General features: G+C 45.7%; 1 protein-coding gene across 5 annotated transcripts; it reads left to right on the forward strand.

Annotated features, from left to right (window-relative positions):
- The first annotated feature begins 1,602 nt into the window (after positions 1-1,602).
- Positions 1,603-19,451, forward strand: mettl27 (methyltransferase like 27). 5 transcript variants are annotated; one of them, XM_055657989.1, is made up of 7 exons: positions 1,630-1,779; positions 2,525-2,645; positions 12,653-12,781; positions 14,801-14,936; positions 16,629-16,721; positions 17,443-17,519; positions 18,908-19,136. In XM_055657989.1, exons 2-7 carry the CDS (start codon positions 2,526-2,528, stop codon positions 18,923-18,925), a joined length of 573 nt encoding a protein of 190 aa, XP_055513964.1. In that variant the 5' UTR covers positions 1,630-1,779; position 2,525; the 3' UTR covers positions 18,926-19,136. The 5 variants fall into 5 exon arrangements, with proteins under 5 accessions (XP_055513961.1, XP_055513962.1, XP_055513964.1 ...); XM_055657986.1 differs by lacking the exon at positions 17,443-17,519 and having other exon boundaries at positions 1,603-1,731; positions 18,908-19,451; XM_055657987.1 differs by lacking the exon at positions 17,443-17,519 and having other exon boundaries at positions 1,629-1,736; positions 18,908-19,451.
- Positions 19,452-20,686: the final 1,235 nt, after the last annotated feature.

Genomic DNA, 20,686 nt, shown 5'->3' on the forward strand with positions numbered 1-20,686 from the left:
CCCTTAGTTCCATCCATTGTCCTCCTCAGCCTGAGCTGCTACCTAGACTAACTTATTTTTTATTTTCAGTCATGTGATGGATCCCTCATCTGGATCATTAACCATGGTATTCTTTCCACAGATGCTGTTGACCTAAGTTTTTCCAATGTTTTCCATTTTTTTGTTTTTATATCACATTGTGTTCAGTTTTTCTTATCCTACTTGTAGTCAGGCCTTGTGAGAGAACAATCCACATATCAAATATATTACTAAAACTCTCATGCCTATGTTTATATGTAGTTTTTGTTATTTTTTGTTGGGGTGTGTGTGTGGGAGGGTGGGGGCAACTTTTAAATCTCTCCCTGCACGGGAGACCCGACCTTTTCTTGTCGGGTCTCCGTTGTCGTTGGGGCTGCAATGAGGAGCGGCCTCCAACAGAAGAAGACCAGGGACTCTGGTGCCGACTCACCTCACCATCGCGGAGCTGGCCGAGTCCGGAGCGGGTGGAACGGTGGTGGAGCGCTGCTGCTGCTGATTCGGAGGCTGCAACTGTGGGTCTGCGGACGGCGGCACCGGGAGCCCGCGAGTCCCTGGAGAGAGACCGCTTTTCAGGGCTCCTGCAACGGCGACTTCTCCCGCCCGAGTTGCGGGGTCGAAGAGCTCCTGGAGCGGGGCCTAACATCACCGCCCCGCGCGGCTTGGAGTGGCCACAGGACTCTGCGAGCGCACACCGGGGGCTCCAACATCAAGACCCGGTGGGCGACCTCGCACCACCCGGCGTGGCTTTAATGGCCGCAGGACAATCGCCATCGCCAGCCGTGGGCTTTGACTTTGACATCGGGGGGTGGGGGGTGGGGGGGGGGGTGGGGGGGGGGGGGGGGGGGGTGCAGTGGAGAGATAAGTTTTTTTTTGGCCTTCCATCACAGCAATGTGATGGATGTTTATGTAAAATGTAAATTATGTTGTGTCTGGGGTCTATTTGTTTGTAATGTGTGGCTGCAGAAACGGCATTTCGTTTGGACCTCAAGGGGTCCAAATGACAATTAAATTGACTCTTGATCTTCTTTGTATGTATGTGTGTGTGTGTGTATATATATTGTCCTTGCAGCACACTAATAAAAATACAATAGTATTCATGAAGAAATTCAACACCAAACATAACATCCCCCCACAGTGATTCCCACTGTGGGGGAAGGCACAAAGTCCAGTATATATATATATATATATATACATACATATATACATATATATATATATATATATATATATATATATATACCCGAAATACAGCCAAAACGGTACACGATAGCGCAACAATTTTAGGCCTACCTTACTCGCCATTCCACTGGGGATGTGCAGTAGCAAGTTTCTTTCGATTTTACAAAGTATTTCCTTTTAAAAACTTTAATTTTCCCGCGAACGGCACTTCGCTCCCACTTGCCCATCCGTGCCTGCGCAGTTGGGGGAGGTTTGCCGTGTCCGATTTCCACGCCTGCGCAGTTGGGGGGAGGTTTGCCGTGTCCGATTTCCACGCCTGCGCAGTTGGGGGAATGATGCCGGGCCCGATTTCCACGCCTGCGCAGTTGGAGCAATGTTGCCGGGCCCGCCCCCATTTTGAGATCGCCACTTTGCTTTGACTCGCGTCACAACGGGGATCTCTGGCATCACAACACGGTCCCGGCAGTCACGCTTGCGCAGTTGCGGCAGGGTTTGCCGGGCCGGGGTCGCCATTTTTTCTGGACATCGGCTCGTGTATGGTTGAGTGGTGGAATATTGCGTTGGGCGAGGGGGACCCGACGGGTCCGTCTAGTTTATTATATGTCAACATTAAAAATATAATTAAAACACTAACACTAAAAGTTAATCAGTTGTGTATTAATGTATTTTATCAAATATCTTGCATTAAACTTTGTTTCTATGCCCTAATACTCGTAGCACAAGCCTCCGCACAATTTTGTTATTCCTCCTTTCTTACTTTATTGGCGTTATTCTACTTGCAAGCTCAAATTAACATTTGAAATTTGATGATTCTGCACAGTATTTGTTGTTTACTGTATTATTCATTTCTTAGTTTTATGTTTTTGGACAACCTTGGCCGTATCTTCATTTTGCTCACTTCTGTTATTAACAGATTTTGGCTGCAGTATGTCAGAACATATTGCAAACAAATATATTTTTTTCCTTGTTATCTTATCATCTGCAAATTAAAATTATATACAATAGATATAAAAGATTAGATTATTTCCTCTCTTTTTTCAAAGTATTAACTTTCTGGACATGTGCTGGTGTAAGAAAATTACTTGCTCAACAATTTGTTATAATGAGAGTAAATGTTTATACTGTGAATTATTGAAAGTATAAAATCTAAGATATGAATCTTATAAGCTGGATTTCTACATATATGAATGTGCAAAATTACTGGTATTTATGTTCAGTTAATATTTACAGTATGTATATAATCTGATTTAAGTGCAACAAAATAAACTTGATTTATGGAATATGAAATAACGTCATTGTTCAACATGGTTCTCTGTTTTATCTCCAGAATGGCAGCCAATCCAAGAACAATTACAGATGTGCAAGCAACTATTCTGTCTGCTCATGCAAACTGTACGGTTGAAGATAAAATATCATTTTATGATACCTGGTCCAAACTCTATGAACAGGTAATAATGTAAAGATTTTTTATAGCAATCAAGGTGTCATTATTTGTTTGCAATAATGATGCACAACATGTGCAAATCAGTTTTCTTAAGATGAAAATATCATTATAAAAATAGAAAATTATGGAAAATTCAGTGGGTTCAGGCAGCATTTGTAGAAAAAATGGTCAACATTTTTGGGTCCTACTTGCTACATAACGTAACTGTAGATGGTTTATGCATGCAACCTATAATGTAGCTACCTCATCACCATTAACACGCCCTCTCATATCAGTATAACTATGATCTCCTCCCTTCTCCCATTTTGTCCTGGTATGCCTGAAGGCTGAGTGCAGCCAGTACTGGGACGTTTGTGCCATGTGCTATATTAAAGACTCTAGTAAAGGTTACAGTGTGTCAGACTAGACTCCTTTACATGGTGTCAGATAGTTAGTTAGACTCGCGTCTCCCGTTTACCGGTTTTATTTTATATTTTGCCTGGTATTCCCTATCAGTTTTGATGGCCTCCTCGTGCAGGAAACCCTCTCCCCTTGTCTTTGATGCGGACATTGCGGAGCGATAGGCTACGTTTGTGATGGACTACACTCACTTAGTCAATATTGTGCACAGAAATGACCCTGCTGCGGTCCGTGCCTCCCTCCTGCTTAATCTAGCAGGTCCCGATGCCATGAAGAGAGCTCGGGTTTTCGTTTATGATCCAGAGGTCCTGGATGTCAACGGCCAGATCGCCGTGCCAGCTGAATCTGCCGCCGACCCGGTATGTCTTTTACGTAAATTTGCCGAGATTTGCGACCTGCTCTCCAACCGCATATTGGAGCGGGCTAGGTTTTTCTCGCGGAAGCAACAGCCAGAAGAACCTGTCGAGTGTTTCATCGCTGACCTGCGCTATCTTGCTCAGCGGTACCGTTTCGAAAATATGTGTGACCAGCTTACCAGGGACATTCTAGTTACTGGCATTTTAGACCAGAAGTTACGTGCTGATTTGCTGCAACGACCTGACCTGACACTGACTCAGGCAATGCATGCGTGTCGCATCGCCGAGGTGGTAAACCCTACACATGGGGTGAGGGGATCTGACAGTCGCGCTGTCAATCTGACTGGTGTTACAGGGCCACGGCGTTTGCAGGACAGTTCCCGCCTTACACCGCGGCCCGCCCGTCCATCTCGGGACCCGCGGGCACCTAAGTGTCCCAATTGTAGCTATGCCCACCTCGTGCTGTCTCAGTGCCCGGCTTTCGGAAAATCCTGCAATTTCTGTAAGAAATTAAATCATTTTGCTGCCGCATGCCGTTCCCGTGGGAAAGTTCCACCAACTACTAGGCAAATCCTAAACAACCTTCAGCAACTTGATAGTGAGATGGACTCTCAGTCTACTGCAGACACTGCCCCCGACTCTGCGATTGAATATTCCATGGGAGAGTCAAGCGTTTACACTCTCCTTCACAGCCACTCTAGCCTCCCCGATCCTTCTGTGCTCATTACGGTGAATAACAAGTCATTCTCTGCGAAGCTGGATACGGGTGCAAAAGTGAATGTTATGTCAACATCGCTGTTCAACAAGATAAGGAATAATGAGCTGTTGACTGCCGATCGCTCTGTTTTGCGTGCCTATGGGGGAGAGGAACTAACACCTGTGGGGAGGGCTGCTTTCCACTGTGTGCTGCAGAAATCATCCTGTGACCTGTCGTTCTTTATTCTGGATTGCGACTGTGTCACCTTGCTGCGCAACCAGACCTGCCAGGATCTCGGTCTGATGTCTTTCGACCGGACAGTTCACGAGGTTTAGGCTGTGATGGATCCGCTATCCGCGTATCCAGACCTTTTTGACGGTAAGCTGGGGAAGCTGCCGCTAGTGTATAAGATTGCAACTGACCCCTCCGTGATGCCTGTAATTCGCCCGCCGCACAGAGTGTCATTCGCCATGAAGGACAAGGTGGAGGCTATGCTAAAGGACATGGTCGATATGGGTGTTCTGGCGTCAGTCAGCGAGCCCACCGAGTGGGTCTCCACCATGGTCGCCACAATGAAGAAAGGAAAGAATGAGATACGGGTGTGCATCAACCCCAAGGACTTGAACTTGGCTATCAAGCGGTCCCACTACCCAATGCGGACCGTTGAAGACGTCGCCGCCCAAGTCGGACAAGCAACGGTGTTTTCCGTCCTCGACGCCAGGAGTTCATTTTGGCAAATACCCTTGGACAAACGCTCCTCTGACTTAACAACCTTCGGCACACCCTTCGGCAGGTTTAAATTCTTGCGGATGCCGTTCGGCATCAACTCCGCTAGTGAGGTATTCCAGCGCTCCATGGAGCAACTGTTTGCAGGTCTGCCCTGTGCGATTATTGTGGACGACATTCTGGTTTACATGACCGCAACCTCCGTAGAATCCTGGACCGCGCCAGGTAGGTAAATCTCAAATTGAACCCGTCCAAATGCCGTTTCAGTGTACCTGAGGTCCCGTACGTTGGCCACATTTTCACGGCCAAAGGGTTGAAGCCCAACCCGCAAAAGACGAGCACCATCTCTGAACTGCCTGCCCCCACTGATATTGCGCTTCCTGGGCATGCTCAACTACCTGGGCAAGTTCACTCCTGACCTCAGCGAGCTGAGCGCGCCCCTAAGACAGCTTACTAAAAAAGACATTGCCTGGTCCTGGTTCCCACACCACCAGCAGGCTTTCGACCTGCTGAAGAAAAAGCTGATCAGCACACCCACTCTGAGGTTCTTTGATTTGCAGCGTCCGGTGGTGGTAACATGTGACGCCTCACGTTTTGGTCTGGGTGCTGCTTGTCTGCAGCCGCACGATGATGGTTCTCTACAGCCGGTCTCCTATGCCTCTAGGACCATGACGGACACGGAGCAGCGCTACGCGCAGATTGAGAAGGAGCTGCTGGCAGTTGTGTTCGCTTGTTCAAAGTTTCGAGACTTCCTTTTTGGCAACAGTTTCACTGTCGAGACGGATCACCAACCTCTGGTGACGATCCTAAACAAACCTATCCACGTTGCTCCCGCAAGGCTGCAGCGGATGATGCTGCAGCTGCAGCGCTTTGACTTTAAAATCGTCTACAAAAGGGGCACCGAGATGCATGTGGCTGACGCGCTGTCCCGGGCCCCCCGGACCTCACGTGTCCAGCACCCCTTCGAACAGGATGACCTACAGGTGCTGAACGTGAATTTCGTCCCTTCCAAGCAGCTCCAATGCCTGGCTGCGCACACCGCCGACGACCCCGATCTTCAACAGCTTGCCGCTGTCATCAGGCGTGGATGGCCTGTCAAACGCACCTCTTTACCTGCTGGCGTTCACCCCTTCTTCCTGGTTCGTGATGAGCTGGTGCTCATCGATGGCATTATCATCAAAGGCCACAAAGTTGTCGTCCCTGCCTCCCTCTACGACCTGTACTTCAATGCTGCCCACATGGGGCATCCGGGGGCTGACGCCACTGTCTCGCATGCCCAGGAACAATACTATTGGCCTGGCATGGCAAAGTACATCAAGGCCAGAGTGGCCTCCTGCCCGGACTGCAATTCTCTTGCCCCGCATCAGCAGCGTCAGCCGCTGCTACAACAGCCTGCCCCTGACATGCCATGGTCCTCGCTGGCTGCCGACATTTTTGAATGGCGTGGAAAGCACTACCTCGTTTTGGTGGATTCTTACTCAAATTGGTTCGAGGTGGACCTTCTCCCTGCCATCACCTCGGAGATGGTCATCAGCAAGCTCCGCCGCCACTTTTGGATCCCCTGTCCGGCTACAGACTGACAACGGCCGCCAGTTCACCAGCGCTGAGTTCAAAGCCTTTGCTACAAAGTGGAACTTCGATCATTACACCAGCAGTCCAGAGTACCCGCAGAGCAATGGCCTGGCTGAGCGCGCTGTGCGCAGTGCAAAGCACCTGCTTGAACAGTCCTATCTCTCTAATGGTGATTTCTACCACGGGTTGCTGAACCTTCGGAATATCTCCCGTGACTGTACCATTAAATCGCCTGCCCAACGGCTCATGTCCCGCGTTATTCGCCCCCCGATGCCGATTGCCCAGCAAGCTCTGGTGCCCAGGGTCCTGCAGCCTTCTGCTGTCCAGCAGCGCATTGCTCAGAAGCACGAAATCCAACGCCGCTCGCACGACAAGTCCAGCCGTCCTCTCTCCCCACTACTGCCAGGCCAGGTCGTCCGTTTGCAGACGTCTACCGGTTTCTCCAAACTCGCTACCGTGGTGGGGGTCGACGATTCGCCGCGTTCCTACTTGGTGGACTATGAGGGCACTGTCTACCGGCGCAGCCGTCAGCACCTGTTGGCGGTCAGAGAGCCGAAACCACCTCCTGCTGCTCCTTATTCTCCTCCGCCTGCGGTGCCCCCCGCCAGTGACATGCCCTCTGCCCGTAACATGCCTTGGTCGGTTCCCGTTCTCCGCTCTCCGGCCCGCTCTCCTCCTGCCCGTCTCTCCCTCTCTCTCTCCGCCTGCCGCCCGTTCCTCCCCTTCCCTCTCTCCTGGTTCTCCAATACCTGCCGGTTTCCCCTTGCAGCCGGGGTCCCCGCCGGCCTACTCCTTCCTCCCTGTTCCTGTTCCCGGTCTGCCCTCTCTTCTTTCGGGTGGGGAGGGTGAGGGTGCTGTGCGCACTCGCTCGGGTCGGATCGTCAAACCTCCGGATCGCTACGGAGACTTTGCTTAATGTTGCAGGTCCTGTATAATCAACCTGCTATTCTTATAACTCTGTTTAAATTGTATGGGAAAGGATGTAGATGGTTTATGCATGCAACCTATAATGTAGCTACCTCATCACCATTAACACGCCCTCTCATATCAGTATAACTATGATCTCCTCCCTTCTCCTCCCATTTTGTCCTGGTATGCCTGAAGGCTGAGTGCAGCCAGTACTGGGACATGTGTGCCATGTGCTATATTAAAGACTCTAGTAAAGGTTACAGTGTGTCAGACTAGACTCCTTTACAGTAACCCTTTCAGAGAAATTCCCTTAGTTCCACCCATAGTCCTCCTCAGCCTGAGCTGCCACCTAGACTAACGTGTTTATTTTTCAGTCAGATGAAGGACCCCTCATCTGCATCATTTGTTGGTTTTCTTCCCACAGATGCAGTTGACCTATTAGGTTTCTCCAACATTTTCCATTTTTTTATATCACATTGTGTTCAGTTTTTCTTGCCCTACTTGTAGTCAGGCCTTGTGGGCAGGCCCCACAACCTTACCATTAATCACACATTATGTGGACCACAAAGCATAATATACTGGTAAAAGCCACATTAAACCAGTCTGTGACTTCTCCCACTATCTCTCCTCCTGAAAACTAACTTATCTCGCTCTCTTTGACTCTCAATGAATATTGTCTAAACTGCTACGTTTTACCAGTATATTCTGCTATTATTTCAGATTTCTAGCATTTGCAGTTTTACTTTAGTTTACTTTCGAGATACAGAGCAGAAAGATGCCCTTCGGCTCACCTTGTCCGCGCCGACCAGCGTTCACCCTGTACACTAACACTATCCTACACACTTGGGACAATTTACAATTTTTACCAAAGCCAATTAACCTACCTGGCTTTGGAATGTGGGAGGAAACCGGAGATCCCAGAGAAAATCTACATGGCCACAGGGAAAACATGCAAACTTAATCTAGCCAGCACCCTTAGTCAGGCTCGTACCCGGGTGACTGACGCTGTAAGGCAGCAACTTTACCACTGCGCCACCGTGCCCTCCATTTTTTTTTTTGTGGAACAGCATGATTTTTTTAATTTAATTTGTGCAACATCTTTTTTTCATTTGTTTCTCTCACTTTTAAAATTATTCTCTTAATTTTATTATGCTCTTGTCTCTTTATTTTTTGGCTCTTTATTTTTTTGCCCTGATGCAAGATTGGTCCTTTATTTTTTTGTCCTGATGTAAGATGTGAAATGAGAGGAACCGCAGAGGATAAGTCAGATTTTATTTCAGTACATGGAAGCAACATTTGTATTTTCCTTGCCTTTTATCTGGTTTCAATCATTCATCTCCTTGACATTGTACCCCATCCTCATCATCATAATTACTTCATAATTACACATTACCTTTAATTGCATCCTTGACCTGTGCCTTCTTGATTTTCTCTTTTTCTCTTGGCCTTCATCGGTCAGAATGTTGAGTATAGGACTTGGGAGGTCGTGCTGCAGTTATATAAGATGTTGGTGAGGCCACATTTAGAGTGTTGTGTTCCATTTTAGTGACCATGTTATAGGAAAGATGTTGTCAACTGGAAAGGGTACAGAGAAGATGTATGAGGATGGTGCCAGGACTTGAGGGCCTGAGTATAGGGAGAGGTTCAGCACGCTAGGACTGTATTCTTTGGAGCGCAGGAGGATGAAGAGTGATCTTCTGGAAGTGTACAAAATCAAGACGGGAATAGATTGGGTAAACGCACAGTCTTTTGACCAGAGTAGGGGAATCGAGAAGCAGAGGACATAGGTTTAAGGTGAGGGGGAAAAGATTGAATAGGAACCTGAGGGGTAACTTTTTTACACAAAGGGTGGTGGGTGTATGGAACGAGCTGCCGGAGAGAAGGTAGTTGAGGCAGGTACTATTGCAATGTTTAAGAAGCTTATAGAAAGGTACATGGAAGGATAGGTTCTGAGGGATATGGGTCAAATGCATCAGGTGGGGAAAGTGTAGATGGGCATGTTGGTTGGCGTGGGCAAGTTGGGCCGAAGTGCCTGTTTCTACTGTGTATGACTCTATGACTCCTGGCCCATATAACCATATAACAATTACAGCACGGAAACAGGCCAACTCGGCCCTACAAGTCCGTGCCGAACAAATTTTTTTTTCCCCTTAGTCCCACCTGCCTGCACTCATACCATAAACCCTCCATTCCCTTCTCATCCATATGCCTATCCAATTTATTTTTAAATGATACCAATGAACCTGCCTCCACCACTTCCACTGGAAGCTCATTCCACACCGCTACCACTCTCTGAGTAAAGAAGTTCCCCCTCATATTACCCCTAAACTTCTGTCCCTTAATTCTGAAGTCATGTCCTCTTGTTTGAATCTTCCCTATTCTCAAAGGGAAAAGCTTGTCCACATCAACTCTGTCTATCCCTCTCATCATTTTAAAGACCTCTATCAGGTCCCCCCTTAACCTTCTGCGCTCCAGAGAATAAAGACCTAACTTATTCAACCTATCTCTGTAACTTAGTTGTTGAAACCCAGGCAACATTCTAGTAAATCTCCTCTGTACTCTCTCTATTTTGTTGACATCCTTCCTATAATTGGGCGACCAAAATTGTACACCATATTCCAGATTTGGTCTCACCAATGCCTTGTACAATTTTAACATTACATCCCAGCTTCTATACTCAATATAATTAACTCCCCCTCCCCAAAGTTTTCCAGAGCCCCTGTTGCAATATATCTACATTTTCCCAATGTCAATATCCCATTTTCCTCACAAATAGCTCATTGAATTTTCTAGTGTGCCGCATTTCCATCTTTCTGACCTTGGCGAGAAACCCTTACAATTCCTTTTTCTTCCTTACTCCCTCCAAGCTTCCTCTTCATCTCCACACACAAATCTACATAATTCTATAGACACCGGGAAGCACCGAATTAAGAGCTGAAAGGCAAAGAACTAGTCCAAAAGGCTTGGAATGGCACAGATCAAACTCTGAGAAGGAAGTTAGCTGACAGCCTGATATTAGAAAGCCACAGATGATGAATGATAGGAAGCCAGTAGCAGCCAGTCGAGGATACATGGCTGTTGGCACAACGGAGTCAGAGGTTGCTTGTGAATCATTTGAGTCAGAGGTTGCTTGTGAATAATAAAGTGCAAACTGCTAAATGCTGTCGGTGGAGCATGGGACATTTTGTGGAGGAAGTGGAGAGAAGGTACTCTGCCAAATAAGCCAGTTATTCATAGAAACATAGAAAATAGGTGTAGGAGGAGGCCGTTCGGCCCTTCAAGCCAGCACCGCCATTCATTGCGATCATGGCTGATCGTCCCCCATCAATAACCCGTGCCTGCCTTGATTCCACTAGCCCCTAGAGCTCTATCCAACTCTCTCTTAAATCCATCCAGTGATTTGGCCTCCACTGCCCTCTGTGAATACAAGCCTAGTCTTTTCAATCTTTCCTCATATGACAGTCCCGCCATCCCAGGGATCAATCTCGTGAACCTACACTGCACTGCCTCAAACAAGGATATCCTTCCTCAAATTAGGAGACCAAAACTGTACGCAATACTCCAGATGTGGTCTTACCAGAGCCCTATACAACTGCAGAAGAACCTCTCTACTTCTATACTGAAATCTTCTTGTTATGAAGGCCAACTTTCCATTAGCTTTCTTCACTGCCTGCTGTACCTGCACGCCAACTTTCAGTGACACCCAGGTCCCGCTGTACCTCCCCCTTACCTAACCTAACCCAATTGAGATAATAATGTGCCCCCTTGTTTTTGCCACCAAAGTGGATAACCTCACATTTATCTATATTATACTGCATCTGCCACGCATCTGCCCATTCACTCAACCTGTCCAGGTCACCCTGCAACCTCCTAACATCCTCTTCACAGTTCACACTGCCGCCCAGCTTTGTGTCATCCGCAAACTTGCCAATGTTGCTCCTAATTCCCTCTTCCAAATCATTAATATATATGGTAAACAGTTGTGGCCCCAACACCGAGCCTTACGGCACTCCACTCGCCATTGCCTGCCATTCTGAAAAGGACCTGTTCACTCCTACTCTTTGCTTCCTGTCTGCCAACCAATTTTCTATCCACGTCTACACCCTACCCCCAATACCATGCGCTCTAATTTTAGTCACCAGTCTCCCGTGCGGGACCTTATCAAAGGCTTTCTGAAAGTCTAGATATACTACATCAACTGGCTCCCCTTCATCCATTTTACTTGTCACATCCTCAAAAAATTCCAGAAGATTAGTCAAGCATGATTTTCATAATTCATAAATCCATGCCGACTTGGGCTAATCCTTTTACTGCTATCCAATTGCCCCATTATTACCTCTTTAATAATTGACCCCAGCATCTTTCCCACCACCGGTCAGGCTGTAATTCCCCGTTTTCTCTCTCGCTCCTTTCATGAGAAGTGGGGTACCATTAGCTATCCTCCAATCCACAGGAACTGATCCTGAACCTATTGAACATTGGAAACTTCAATTACTCATACCTTTGGACTTTTCAGCTCTGGCCTTTGTCCGACCATCTGCCTTTCAAAAAAACCCTCCTCGCCTGTATCGGCCTATTACCTGTCAGGCTTTGTCCTACTGTGTGACCTGCTGAGCAACTCCAACACTTTGTATGTACTATATGCACATGACCATATGTTGATATGCCAAGTGATAAAATGGCTGGTTTGGAAGCCTGCTTGATCTATATCACAATGGTGCTTAATAACTCAAGGGGAGGATGTAGGCCAGTTAACATACTCCCGTTGCATACCAGAATATCTCATGGTCATGTGAGTTTACAAACCAAATCGCTTAGCAGTCTGTAGTGCTCGGAAGCAGAATTGTTTGTTTCAAAAACTGTCCTTTTTAATTTCAAACTGAATTACTACTTGCAATGTACATTGGAACAGGCATTCTGAACACTGGTTCCTGCTGCATTAATGCTGATGACAAATTCTTTAGTTTCTGAATAATCCTTAACACTGTCTGTAAATCTCTTTATGGAGCAATTTACAGAGAGTGAATGAGCTAACTTGTTGACCAGATAGATTAGGATTGCATGGTTTTGAAATAGACTTTTACACTGTGTAAGATGCATAAAGAATGCAATTACATTTGTGAAGGACGTATTTAAGATTCATGAAGGTATACTTACAGAAGTTAATTAGTAGAAATGATCTATTGGTAAAAATGACTGAGAATTCCTTTCAGAAATGAGCTAGTAGCTGTAAAGTTAATGTTATTAAATATAACATTCGGGAAGGATATAAATAAATACATTATTCCTTATCACCTGAATTTACCCTGCTGTTGAAATTACTAACAACTTTTTCTATTGTTTCTTTCGCAGGATATGAAAATTCTGGATTATCAAGCTCCTCTCCTCGCTTCAACGTGTTTAGCGGATGTAATGCTTGAAGACCGTGATCAGGCGCTGGTTCTGGATGTTGCTTGTGGGACAGGACTAGTAGCTGCTCAGGTTACTAGATTATAATTAATAACAAAAAGTGCCAAGTGGACATATTTTGGGTTTGTCAGCTGTTTCTTTAGCAATTATTACTTACTAATTTGCAGTAACAGCAGAATATCAATGGAATCATTCTTCCGACCCTCTGGGTGATGAAATTCTTTCTATTCTCTGTCGTGAAAGGCTGATCCCTTATATTGTGACTGTGACCCCTAGTTCCAGACACTCCAGTCAGAGAAACGTTAACACTGCATCCAGCCAAGATTTTGAATGTTTCACACCTCATCCAGTTTATGTTAGATTGGGCTTTATAGGCCTATATTTGATAGATAAATAATCATATTCCATCACTCATAAAGACTAACTCTAGTTGATTGTTAACACATAGATGAGTCAGTAGACCCATCCTGAAGTACCAACTATATTCTTAACCAAACTGTCAAATTCCACACTGTCTGAAGACGTCCGATGTTTTTCAGCATTAGACAGGAGTCTTTGATTCTCATTAACTGTTATGAAAAGGCTGCTTGCAAAATACATACTATTATAAATCTCAACAGTTAAGTGGTTTTGTGATGCACAACTGCACACAATTGTTTAAGACTATCTGACAGGTAGAAGTCTGTTAAACCATCTCCTTCTTAGCTACTAGTTTTTCTGGGGTTACCTTCTCATTTGTGTCTGTAGTCATATAAACATAATTTAATCCAAACAGCCCAGAGTTTATCTTTAGCTCCCTTTCAAGTACAGGTGCACAACCTTTTATCCGAAAGCCTTGGGACCAGACACTTGTCGGATTTCGGACATTTTCGGATTTCCGAATGGAAGATTTTTAGCGTAGATTAGGTAGGTAGCGCGGGCGGCTTGAAAAGTCTGGAGCAGCTGCCTCCTCCCCGGAGACCGGGAGAATCATTGCATAAATGTTAGTCAGTTAGTTTGGAGGGATTTTATGTGGTGGTGGTGGAGTAGGGGTGAAGGGGGAAACTTTAATTCTTAGTCCCCTACCTGGTCGGCGACTCCCAACCTCGCGGAGCTGGGGGCTTCGTCCGGCCGCGGGCGGCGCCGGTTGGAGCTCCGACCCCGGCAACTCTACCCCTGGCTGCGCGGCTCCAAATCCAGCGACGCTCCGCGAACGTTGGGTCGGCGGCCACAGCGCTCCGGAGCTTGCCGCACAGCGACCCGGTAAGGCATTGCCCGCTCCACGCTGGTATCCCAGCGCTGCGACGCCGCCGACTCCCGACATTCGCGGAGCTGGGGCGTCCGGCCGTGGGCCGCGCTGGATTTGGAGCGCCTCGCAGCCAGGGGTAGAGTTGCCGGGGTCAGAGCCAAAGATCTTATAGGATATAAGATCTTTGGTCGGAGCTACAACCGGCGCCGCCCGCTGCCCCACCGGCCACAGCGCTGCGGAGCTTACTGCACGGCGACCCGGTAAGGCATTGACCGCTCCCCGCCTCTCCGACCAGGTAGGGGACTAAGAATTAAAGATTACCCCTTCACCCCCCCTTCACATAAAAGCCCTCCAAACTAACTGACTAACATTTAAGCAATGATTTACAGATGTTTAAGCGTCTCCCGGTCTCCGGGGATGAGGCAGCCGCTACAGTAGTACAGACCTGGGTTGACCGTGGGTCGTTTCGGGTCAAGTTTGGCGCCAAACGCGAGCTTTGGTGTGCAGACGACATCTGGAAAAAATGGCCGGTTTTCGGAGTTTTCCGGTTTCCGGAACACCGGATAAAAGGATGTGCACCTGTACCTAACAGGCAGTAAAACACATTAGGATGTCTTGCGGTCATAAAATGTGCTTTCCAAATACAACATCTTTCTTTAAACAGAACAGCACAGATATGCATGTTATGTTGAAATATATGGCCAGCCAACTCTGCAGAAACTGAGCAATGGTACGAGATTTGTCTCTCAGCTATCCGTCAGTTTGGAAATGTGTCTTTACTAACTTAATGTGGTATTACAAGTACACCCAATTGTTTGCATGGTTACTTCCAGCTGTGACGTGCAATTGTTCTTTTTGTGTAGTTACAGAAACTTGGATTTTGCAACTTCCATGGACTGGATGGCAGTGAAGAAATGTTGCATTTGGCACAGTCTAAATCACTATACCAAAGTATCCAGAAATGTATCCTGGGTGCTGAATCACTTCCACTGTCTTCAGGTAAATTAATAAAAATGTAAATTCATAACCTCCTGATATTGTTTCATTATTTCATGTACTGGAAAAATTGTCATTCCAAATACCAACGAAGATACTGTATAAAACCAAATAGAAGTATGTAGTCAGAACCAAAGATCCTATAGCGGAGCAAGATAGACCACTCCTGCAAAATCCAATGGACTGACGTGCAGTACGCAACGGAGCGTAACTTCCACCATTTCAGTAAACCAACCCTATCTTTGACCCGACCCGACTTCAGTTATGCGTTCAGTTAAAACGGCACATACCTTGTACAGGGAGGAACTGCAGATGCTGGTTTAAACCGAAGACAGACACAAAAGGCTGGAGTAACTCAGCGGATCAGGCAGCATCTCTGGAGAGAAGGAATGGGTGACATTTCAGGTCGAGACCATTCTTCAGACCCTCTGGAGAGAAGGAATAGGTGATATTTTGGGTCCACTTTCGTTAGCTGACATGACCCGTTACAGCTATTGAAACAGTCGTCCTGAAATATCACCTATTCCTTCTCTGCAGAGATGCTGCCTGATCTGCTGAGTTACTGAGCGATTTCACCCTCCTCCCTCCTTTATTACAAAAAAATAAACACTTTCATTTCCCTGGACGGGTGGAGGGGGGGGGACCCGAATGCTGCAAACAAAAAAAAGACTTTTGTGTTCGTCAACAGAAATCTTAGCATGGAATGAAGTTAAGTAGACAACAAGCTGCCTGGCTGTGTCTTAGCTCGCTGTAAACATTTTTTGCTGCCTTTTTTATAATTTCTCCCTCTCCACCCCCTCCCTAACTGGAAAGTTGCAAACCCAGCAAAGATTGAGTGTCACATCTGTTAACGCGGTATTTTCTCTTGTTTAGAAACACCCCATCGTACTCGGTTTGCAATAAGAATTTTTTCTTGAAGTGTGGGTGTAAATATCACGCTGCATATATCTGCCCCCAACCAAACTTAATTTTTTTTTAATGTGTTTAAAAACATTGCAGGACCAGGGTTTGTTTTTAGAAAGAAGGTAGACACAAAATGCTGGAGTAACTCAGCGGGACAAGCAGCATCTCTGGAGAGAAGGAATGGGTGGCATTTCGGGCTGAGACCCTCTTCAGACACTTTGTTTTTAGAAAACTGTGTTTGACCTACAAAATAAATGTGAAGGGGGAATAAACGGAGATGTGCAAGTGGCGGAATCCCTCTCTCTCTCGCAAACACATCCTGTGCGTGAATTTGCAGCTTTAATCCAAGGGCTAGCGAACGTGCGGACAGACGGATGAAAGCAAAGATCATAGACTGGAATAGGTGACATTTTGGGTCGAGACCCTTCTCGGACTGAGTCAAGGGAATGAGGAACGAGAGATACAGACGGTACTAAGGACAAATGAATGGAAGATAGGCCTATATCTTCCCTTGACTGTCGAAGCACTTTACAATGGTCGGGTAATCTATCAACCCATGTGTCTTTGGAATGAGAGGAAGTCTGAGCATGGATACGTAATGCATGGAGAGATATGGTCAGCTGCAAGCAGAGGAGATTAGTTTAATTTGGCATCATGTTCGACACGGATTGTGGATGTAAGGGCTTGTCCTACGCTATTTTCACCCTAGTAAAGAGATTAGAATGCTTCTGATCGCCCAAAGCCAAATTTCACAGTTATTCATCCGGCATTTTTTTTAATGTTCTATTTCAGATCTTTATGACGCTGTTTTGATTGTCGGGGCGTTAAGTGGAGGGCAGGTGCCGTACACCACGATTTGTGAACTCCATCGTGTTACTAAACCAGGTGGGAGAAATCTCTTATTTTTTGTTAAATTCAGACTGCCCAGCCAAAGCACTGGTTGGTGAGTGTGGGAGTGGTTAGTGTGTGTGACGCTGCAGCCCCCCCCCCCCCCCCCCCCCCCCCCCACCGCAACCGCGAATGGGGGGGGGGGACGGTACCCAACGTGTCCCCCTTGGTCTAGTATATTACATTTATGAAGTATGCCAACTAGCAAATGTTGCCAATAGGTGGCATGGTTCTCAAGTGCTAGTTCTTAGAATTAGCCCGGTTATCAGAGTAATGTTGAGCTGATATGCTTATAGACACAAAATGCTGGAGTAACTCAGCGGGACAAGTAGCATCTCTGGAGAGAAAGAATGGGTGACGTTTCAGGTCGACCCGAAACATCACCCATTCGTTCTCTCCAGAAATGTTGCCTGTTACGCCAAAATTTTGTGACTACCTTCGATTTAAACCAGCATCAGCAGTTCTTTCCTCCTCATATGCTTATAATTAGGTGTTAAATCACAAAATATAATTCTCAACAGATAAATAAATGGGAGTGTTGACATAGAGTCCGTTTGGTCACTCGTAGTTTTGGTTTTACTGATCTATTGAATGTGTTTAGTAGAGTATCCATTGGTGTATTTGGATTTTCAGAAGGCATTGATGTTTCACACAAGAGGCGTGTGAATGAGATTGTATTTAAATTGTATTTATCTGGCGATATATCTGCGCCGTTCAGCCCGTCCTCCCCGACAACCCCCCCGTCCCACGAGAAGGAAGAGTGCTGGGAGGAAGAGGAGCGGCACCCAGGGCAAGGTAGGCTGCCGCCTCTGCCTCTGCGCAGTTGGGGGCTATGGGTGAGTGGTGGAATATTGCGTTGGGGGAACAGGTTCCGTTGGGGGAACGGGTGAGTGGTGGAATATTGCGCTGGGTTGGAGGAACAGGTGAGTGGTGCAATATTGCGTTGGGGAACGGGAGACCAGCCCTCCCATGTGGGATATGGATGAGTGGTGGAATATAGCGTGGGGGGGACCAGGCCTCCCATGTGACAGGGCCCAGTTGGTCTAGTATTTTATAATCGTACCCTTTCAGGTAATTGGAGATTATTTCATCACATGGTGACACAAGGGATTGCAGATGCTGGAATCTAGAGCAAAAAACAAACTGCTGGAGAATAGGTAGAAATAAAGTATTATTGCTGGTAATTAAGGCATGGGTGACATTTCGGGTCGAGACTGATGTCAGGGGAGTGTGCGGTACAGAGATAAAATGTAGTCGGAGACAATAAGACTGGTGGGAGAACTGGGAAGGTTGAAGGGGATGGAGAGAGTGGGAAAGTAAGGGCTTTGTTGGAGAAGTCAATGTTCATACTGTTGCGGTGTAAGCTACCCAAGTGAAATATGAGGTGCTGTTCCTCCAATATGTGCTGGGCATCATTCTAACAATGGAGGAGGCCATGGACAGAAAGATCAGATTGGGAATGGGAGGGGGAGTTAAAGTGCTGAGCACTCAGGAGATCAGGTAGGTTTAGGCGAACTGAGCGGAAGTGTCCAGTGAAACGATCGGCGAGCCTGTGCTTGGTCTCACCGATGTACAGGAGTTGACACCTGGAACAGCGGATACAGTAGATGAGGTCTTATTATTCTTATTATTACGTCATTGGTTGAGTCAAATACTGGAGGGCGTTGTCTAAAATTTAAACTTGCACCTTACATCAGTGAAGGTAGGAGTTACTTATATTCTTAAAGGAGATTATTGGAACTTTCTTTTCCAGATAGCTATTGACGGTAGAGTATAGGAAGGAACTGCAGATGCTGGTTTAAATTGAAGACACAAAAGGCTGGAGTAACTTAGCGGGTCAGGCAGCATCTCAGGAGAAAAGGAATAGGTGACGTTTCGGGTCTGAAAAAGGGTCTCGACCCGAAATCACCTATTTCCTTTCTCCAGAGATGCTCTAACCTGCTGAGTTACTCCAGTTTTTGTGTCTATTGACAGTAGGTCAGTTACCAAGCAATTTCATATTTACAATTAGTACCGATTAGTCACAATCTACTGAGTGGCCGAAAAAGTTTGTGGCCCTATAAATTCCTGATGTAAATTGTGTAGAAATGTTTAGACAAGTAAGATTGAATGGCCTGTTTCTGTGCTGCATGGCTCTGGCACGAAGATAATTTGAAAGCTTAACCATATTCATTCTTCCCTAGGAGGCTTTGTGTGTATGACCACCCGGAGCAATGTGTCAAATCAGCTTTACAAGACACAACTACAAGCTTTGATGGAAGAAATGGAGCAAAAACGATTGTGGGTAAAGGTAAAAGTACAAGAAATAGAACTTTGGGAAAAGGCAACTTCTGAACTAGAATCTAAAGGAGATTCTATCTACATTCCTGGGACAATCTATATCTACCAAAAATCAAGGATTCCAACTTAAAATTGAAATTAAGGATTATGATATGAATGAAAACTGAGAACATTGAAAATAGATTGTTTATACTCATCTGCTTCTAATTAGTATAATACTGAAATAATGTCCTGGGGCTGGAATTATTGACGTTTATATATACAAGTTCAAATGCATAGAAAATGGGGTTGTTGAAAGAGATGTTTATTTCAATAAATGTTCGAATGTGTTTGCATTATTAGGTTGATTATTTTCACCAGAATATTAATTGCCAATGTTTTGAACTGAATTTGGGAAGCATGCTCCTAGAAATAATAACACTAATAAAAAAGAAAATCTGCTCTCTATCCTATACCTTAGTCCAGACCCATCACTGTGGTTGACTCATAACTGCGTCCTTCGTTAAGTTCCTACAATGATCCCTACTCTCCCATGTGCCTCTCTGGCATGAACTACCTACAGCAGGCACCTTAAGACACCAGAAGGAAACCACCTATGCTGGCTTTCAAAAGCCTCCAAATTCAATGGAAGGATAACAGTAAACAAAAAGACTAAACATGTTTACAATCAGGCCATCTACAGTGTACAGATAAAGGATAAAGGGTATAACATTTAGTGCAATATAAAGTCTGTTGAAGAAAGTTCAAAGGTCTCCAATGAGGTAGATGGGAGGCCAGGACCGCACTCCTGCTGGTGAGAGGAAGGTTTATGCTAGAGACAGTTCCCCTGACATCAGTAGAAGGAAAACCAAAATTCTCATCTTCAGTTCTATCTTGGATTATTCCATATTTTGGGGAATGTTACTGCTGAATACAACCTCTGCCACCTCATGCCCTGCTGTTGCACAACCATCTCCCTATCTTCAACGTAAATAATCCCTCCCCTACAGTGGATCTCCTCGACTAAACGTTCAAAGTCTCGTTGAGTGAATGTGGAACTCGTTCCTCCCTTCTTTACTCTGCAGTGCTGTTGCATCAAAAGTGTCAAACCACTAATTGCAGCAGAGATGTATCCGTATTGTGCGGATTTCTTTAATGGCTGGAGCTCAGTCACAACAGACTGGATTTGCTTCAAATTACATTAAGTGAGGTTCTGCAGAAGCTCAAATGTACGGAGAAGAACATTTGATTAAAACTCCTGAGGATGATTGTCATTGGCAATTTGTACACCTGAACCAGTGTTACATGCAAGACTACTTTAACATTCCAATTTGTTTAAAAGATTGTCTAAATTATAATCGTTCCTCTTACCAGTTCATTCTATTTAAAATCCAAATCCTCAAATCAAGTCAAGCTCTTACTGCAGCAAACCTACGGAACTGAGTTTATTACTTTTGTCCGTGTTAGGTCTGACTACCATCCACCTCATTTTTATATTTATTTATCCCTTTACTGACAGCAGATTTTTGCCTGCTGCACTTCAAACAGTATTCCACAAAACCGTCCAACTCTGTGTTTTTTGAATAACCCATCAATCATTGTGTTACCCTTAAATCATCCATCCTTAATTAATTCGGTATTTCATCCTGTCTCTTTCTTTGTGGTGTGTCTTGGGATGATTTGGGTATTAATGGAGCCTCAAA

Source organism: Leucoraja erinacea, chromosome 28 (genome assembly GCF_028641065.1).
Source record: "Leucoraja erinacea ecotype New England chromosome 28, Leri_hhj_1, whole genome shotgun sequence".
NCBI classification, from domain to species: domain Eukaryota; kingdom Metazoa; phylum Chordata; class Chondrichthyes; order Rajiformes; family Rajidae; genus Leucoraja; species Leucoraja erinaceus.

What these genes read in the sequence shown, in the direction of transcription:
- mettl27 (XM_055657986.1), top strand. Translation starts at nt 2,526, where the DNA reads ATGGCAGCCAATCCAAGAACAATTACAGATGTGCAAGCAACTATTCTG. An exon ending in GGTCCAAACTCTATGAACAG is followed by an intron (nt 2,646 to 12,652) that starts GTAATAATGTAA and finishes TTTCTTTCGCAG; the next exon opens with GATATGAAAATTCTGGATTA. An exon ending in CAGGACTAGTAGCTGCTCAG is followed by an intron (nt 12,782 to 14,800) that starts GTTACTAGATTA and finishes CTTTTTGTGTAG; the next exon opens with TTACAGAAACTTGGATTTTG.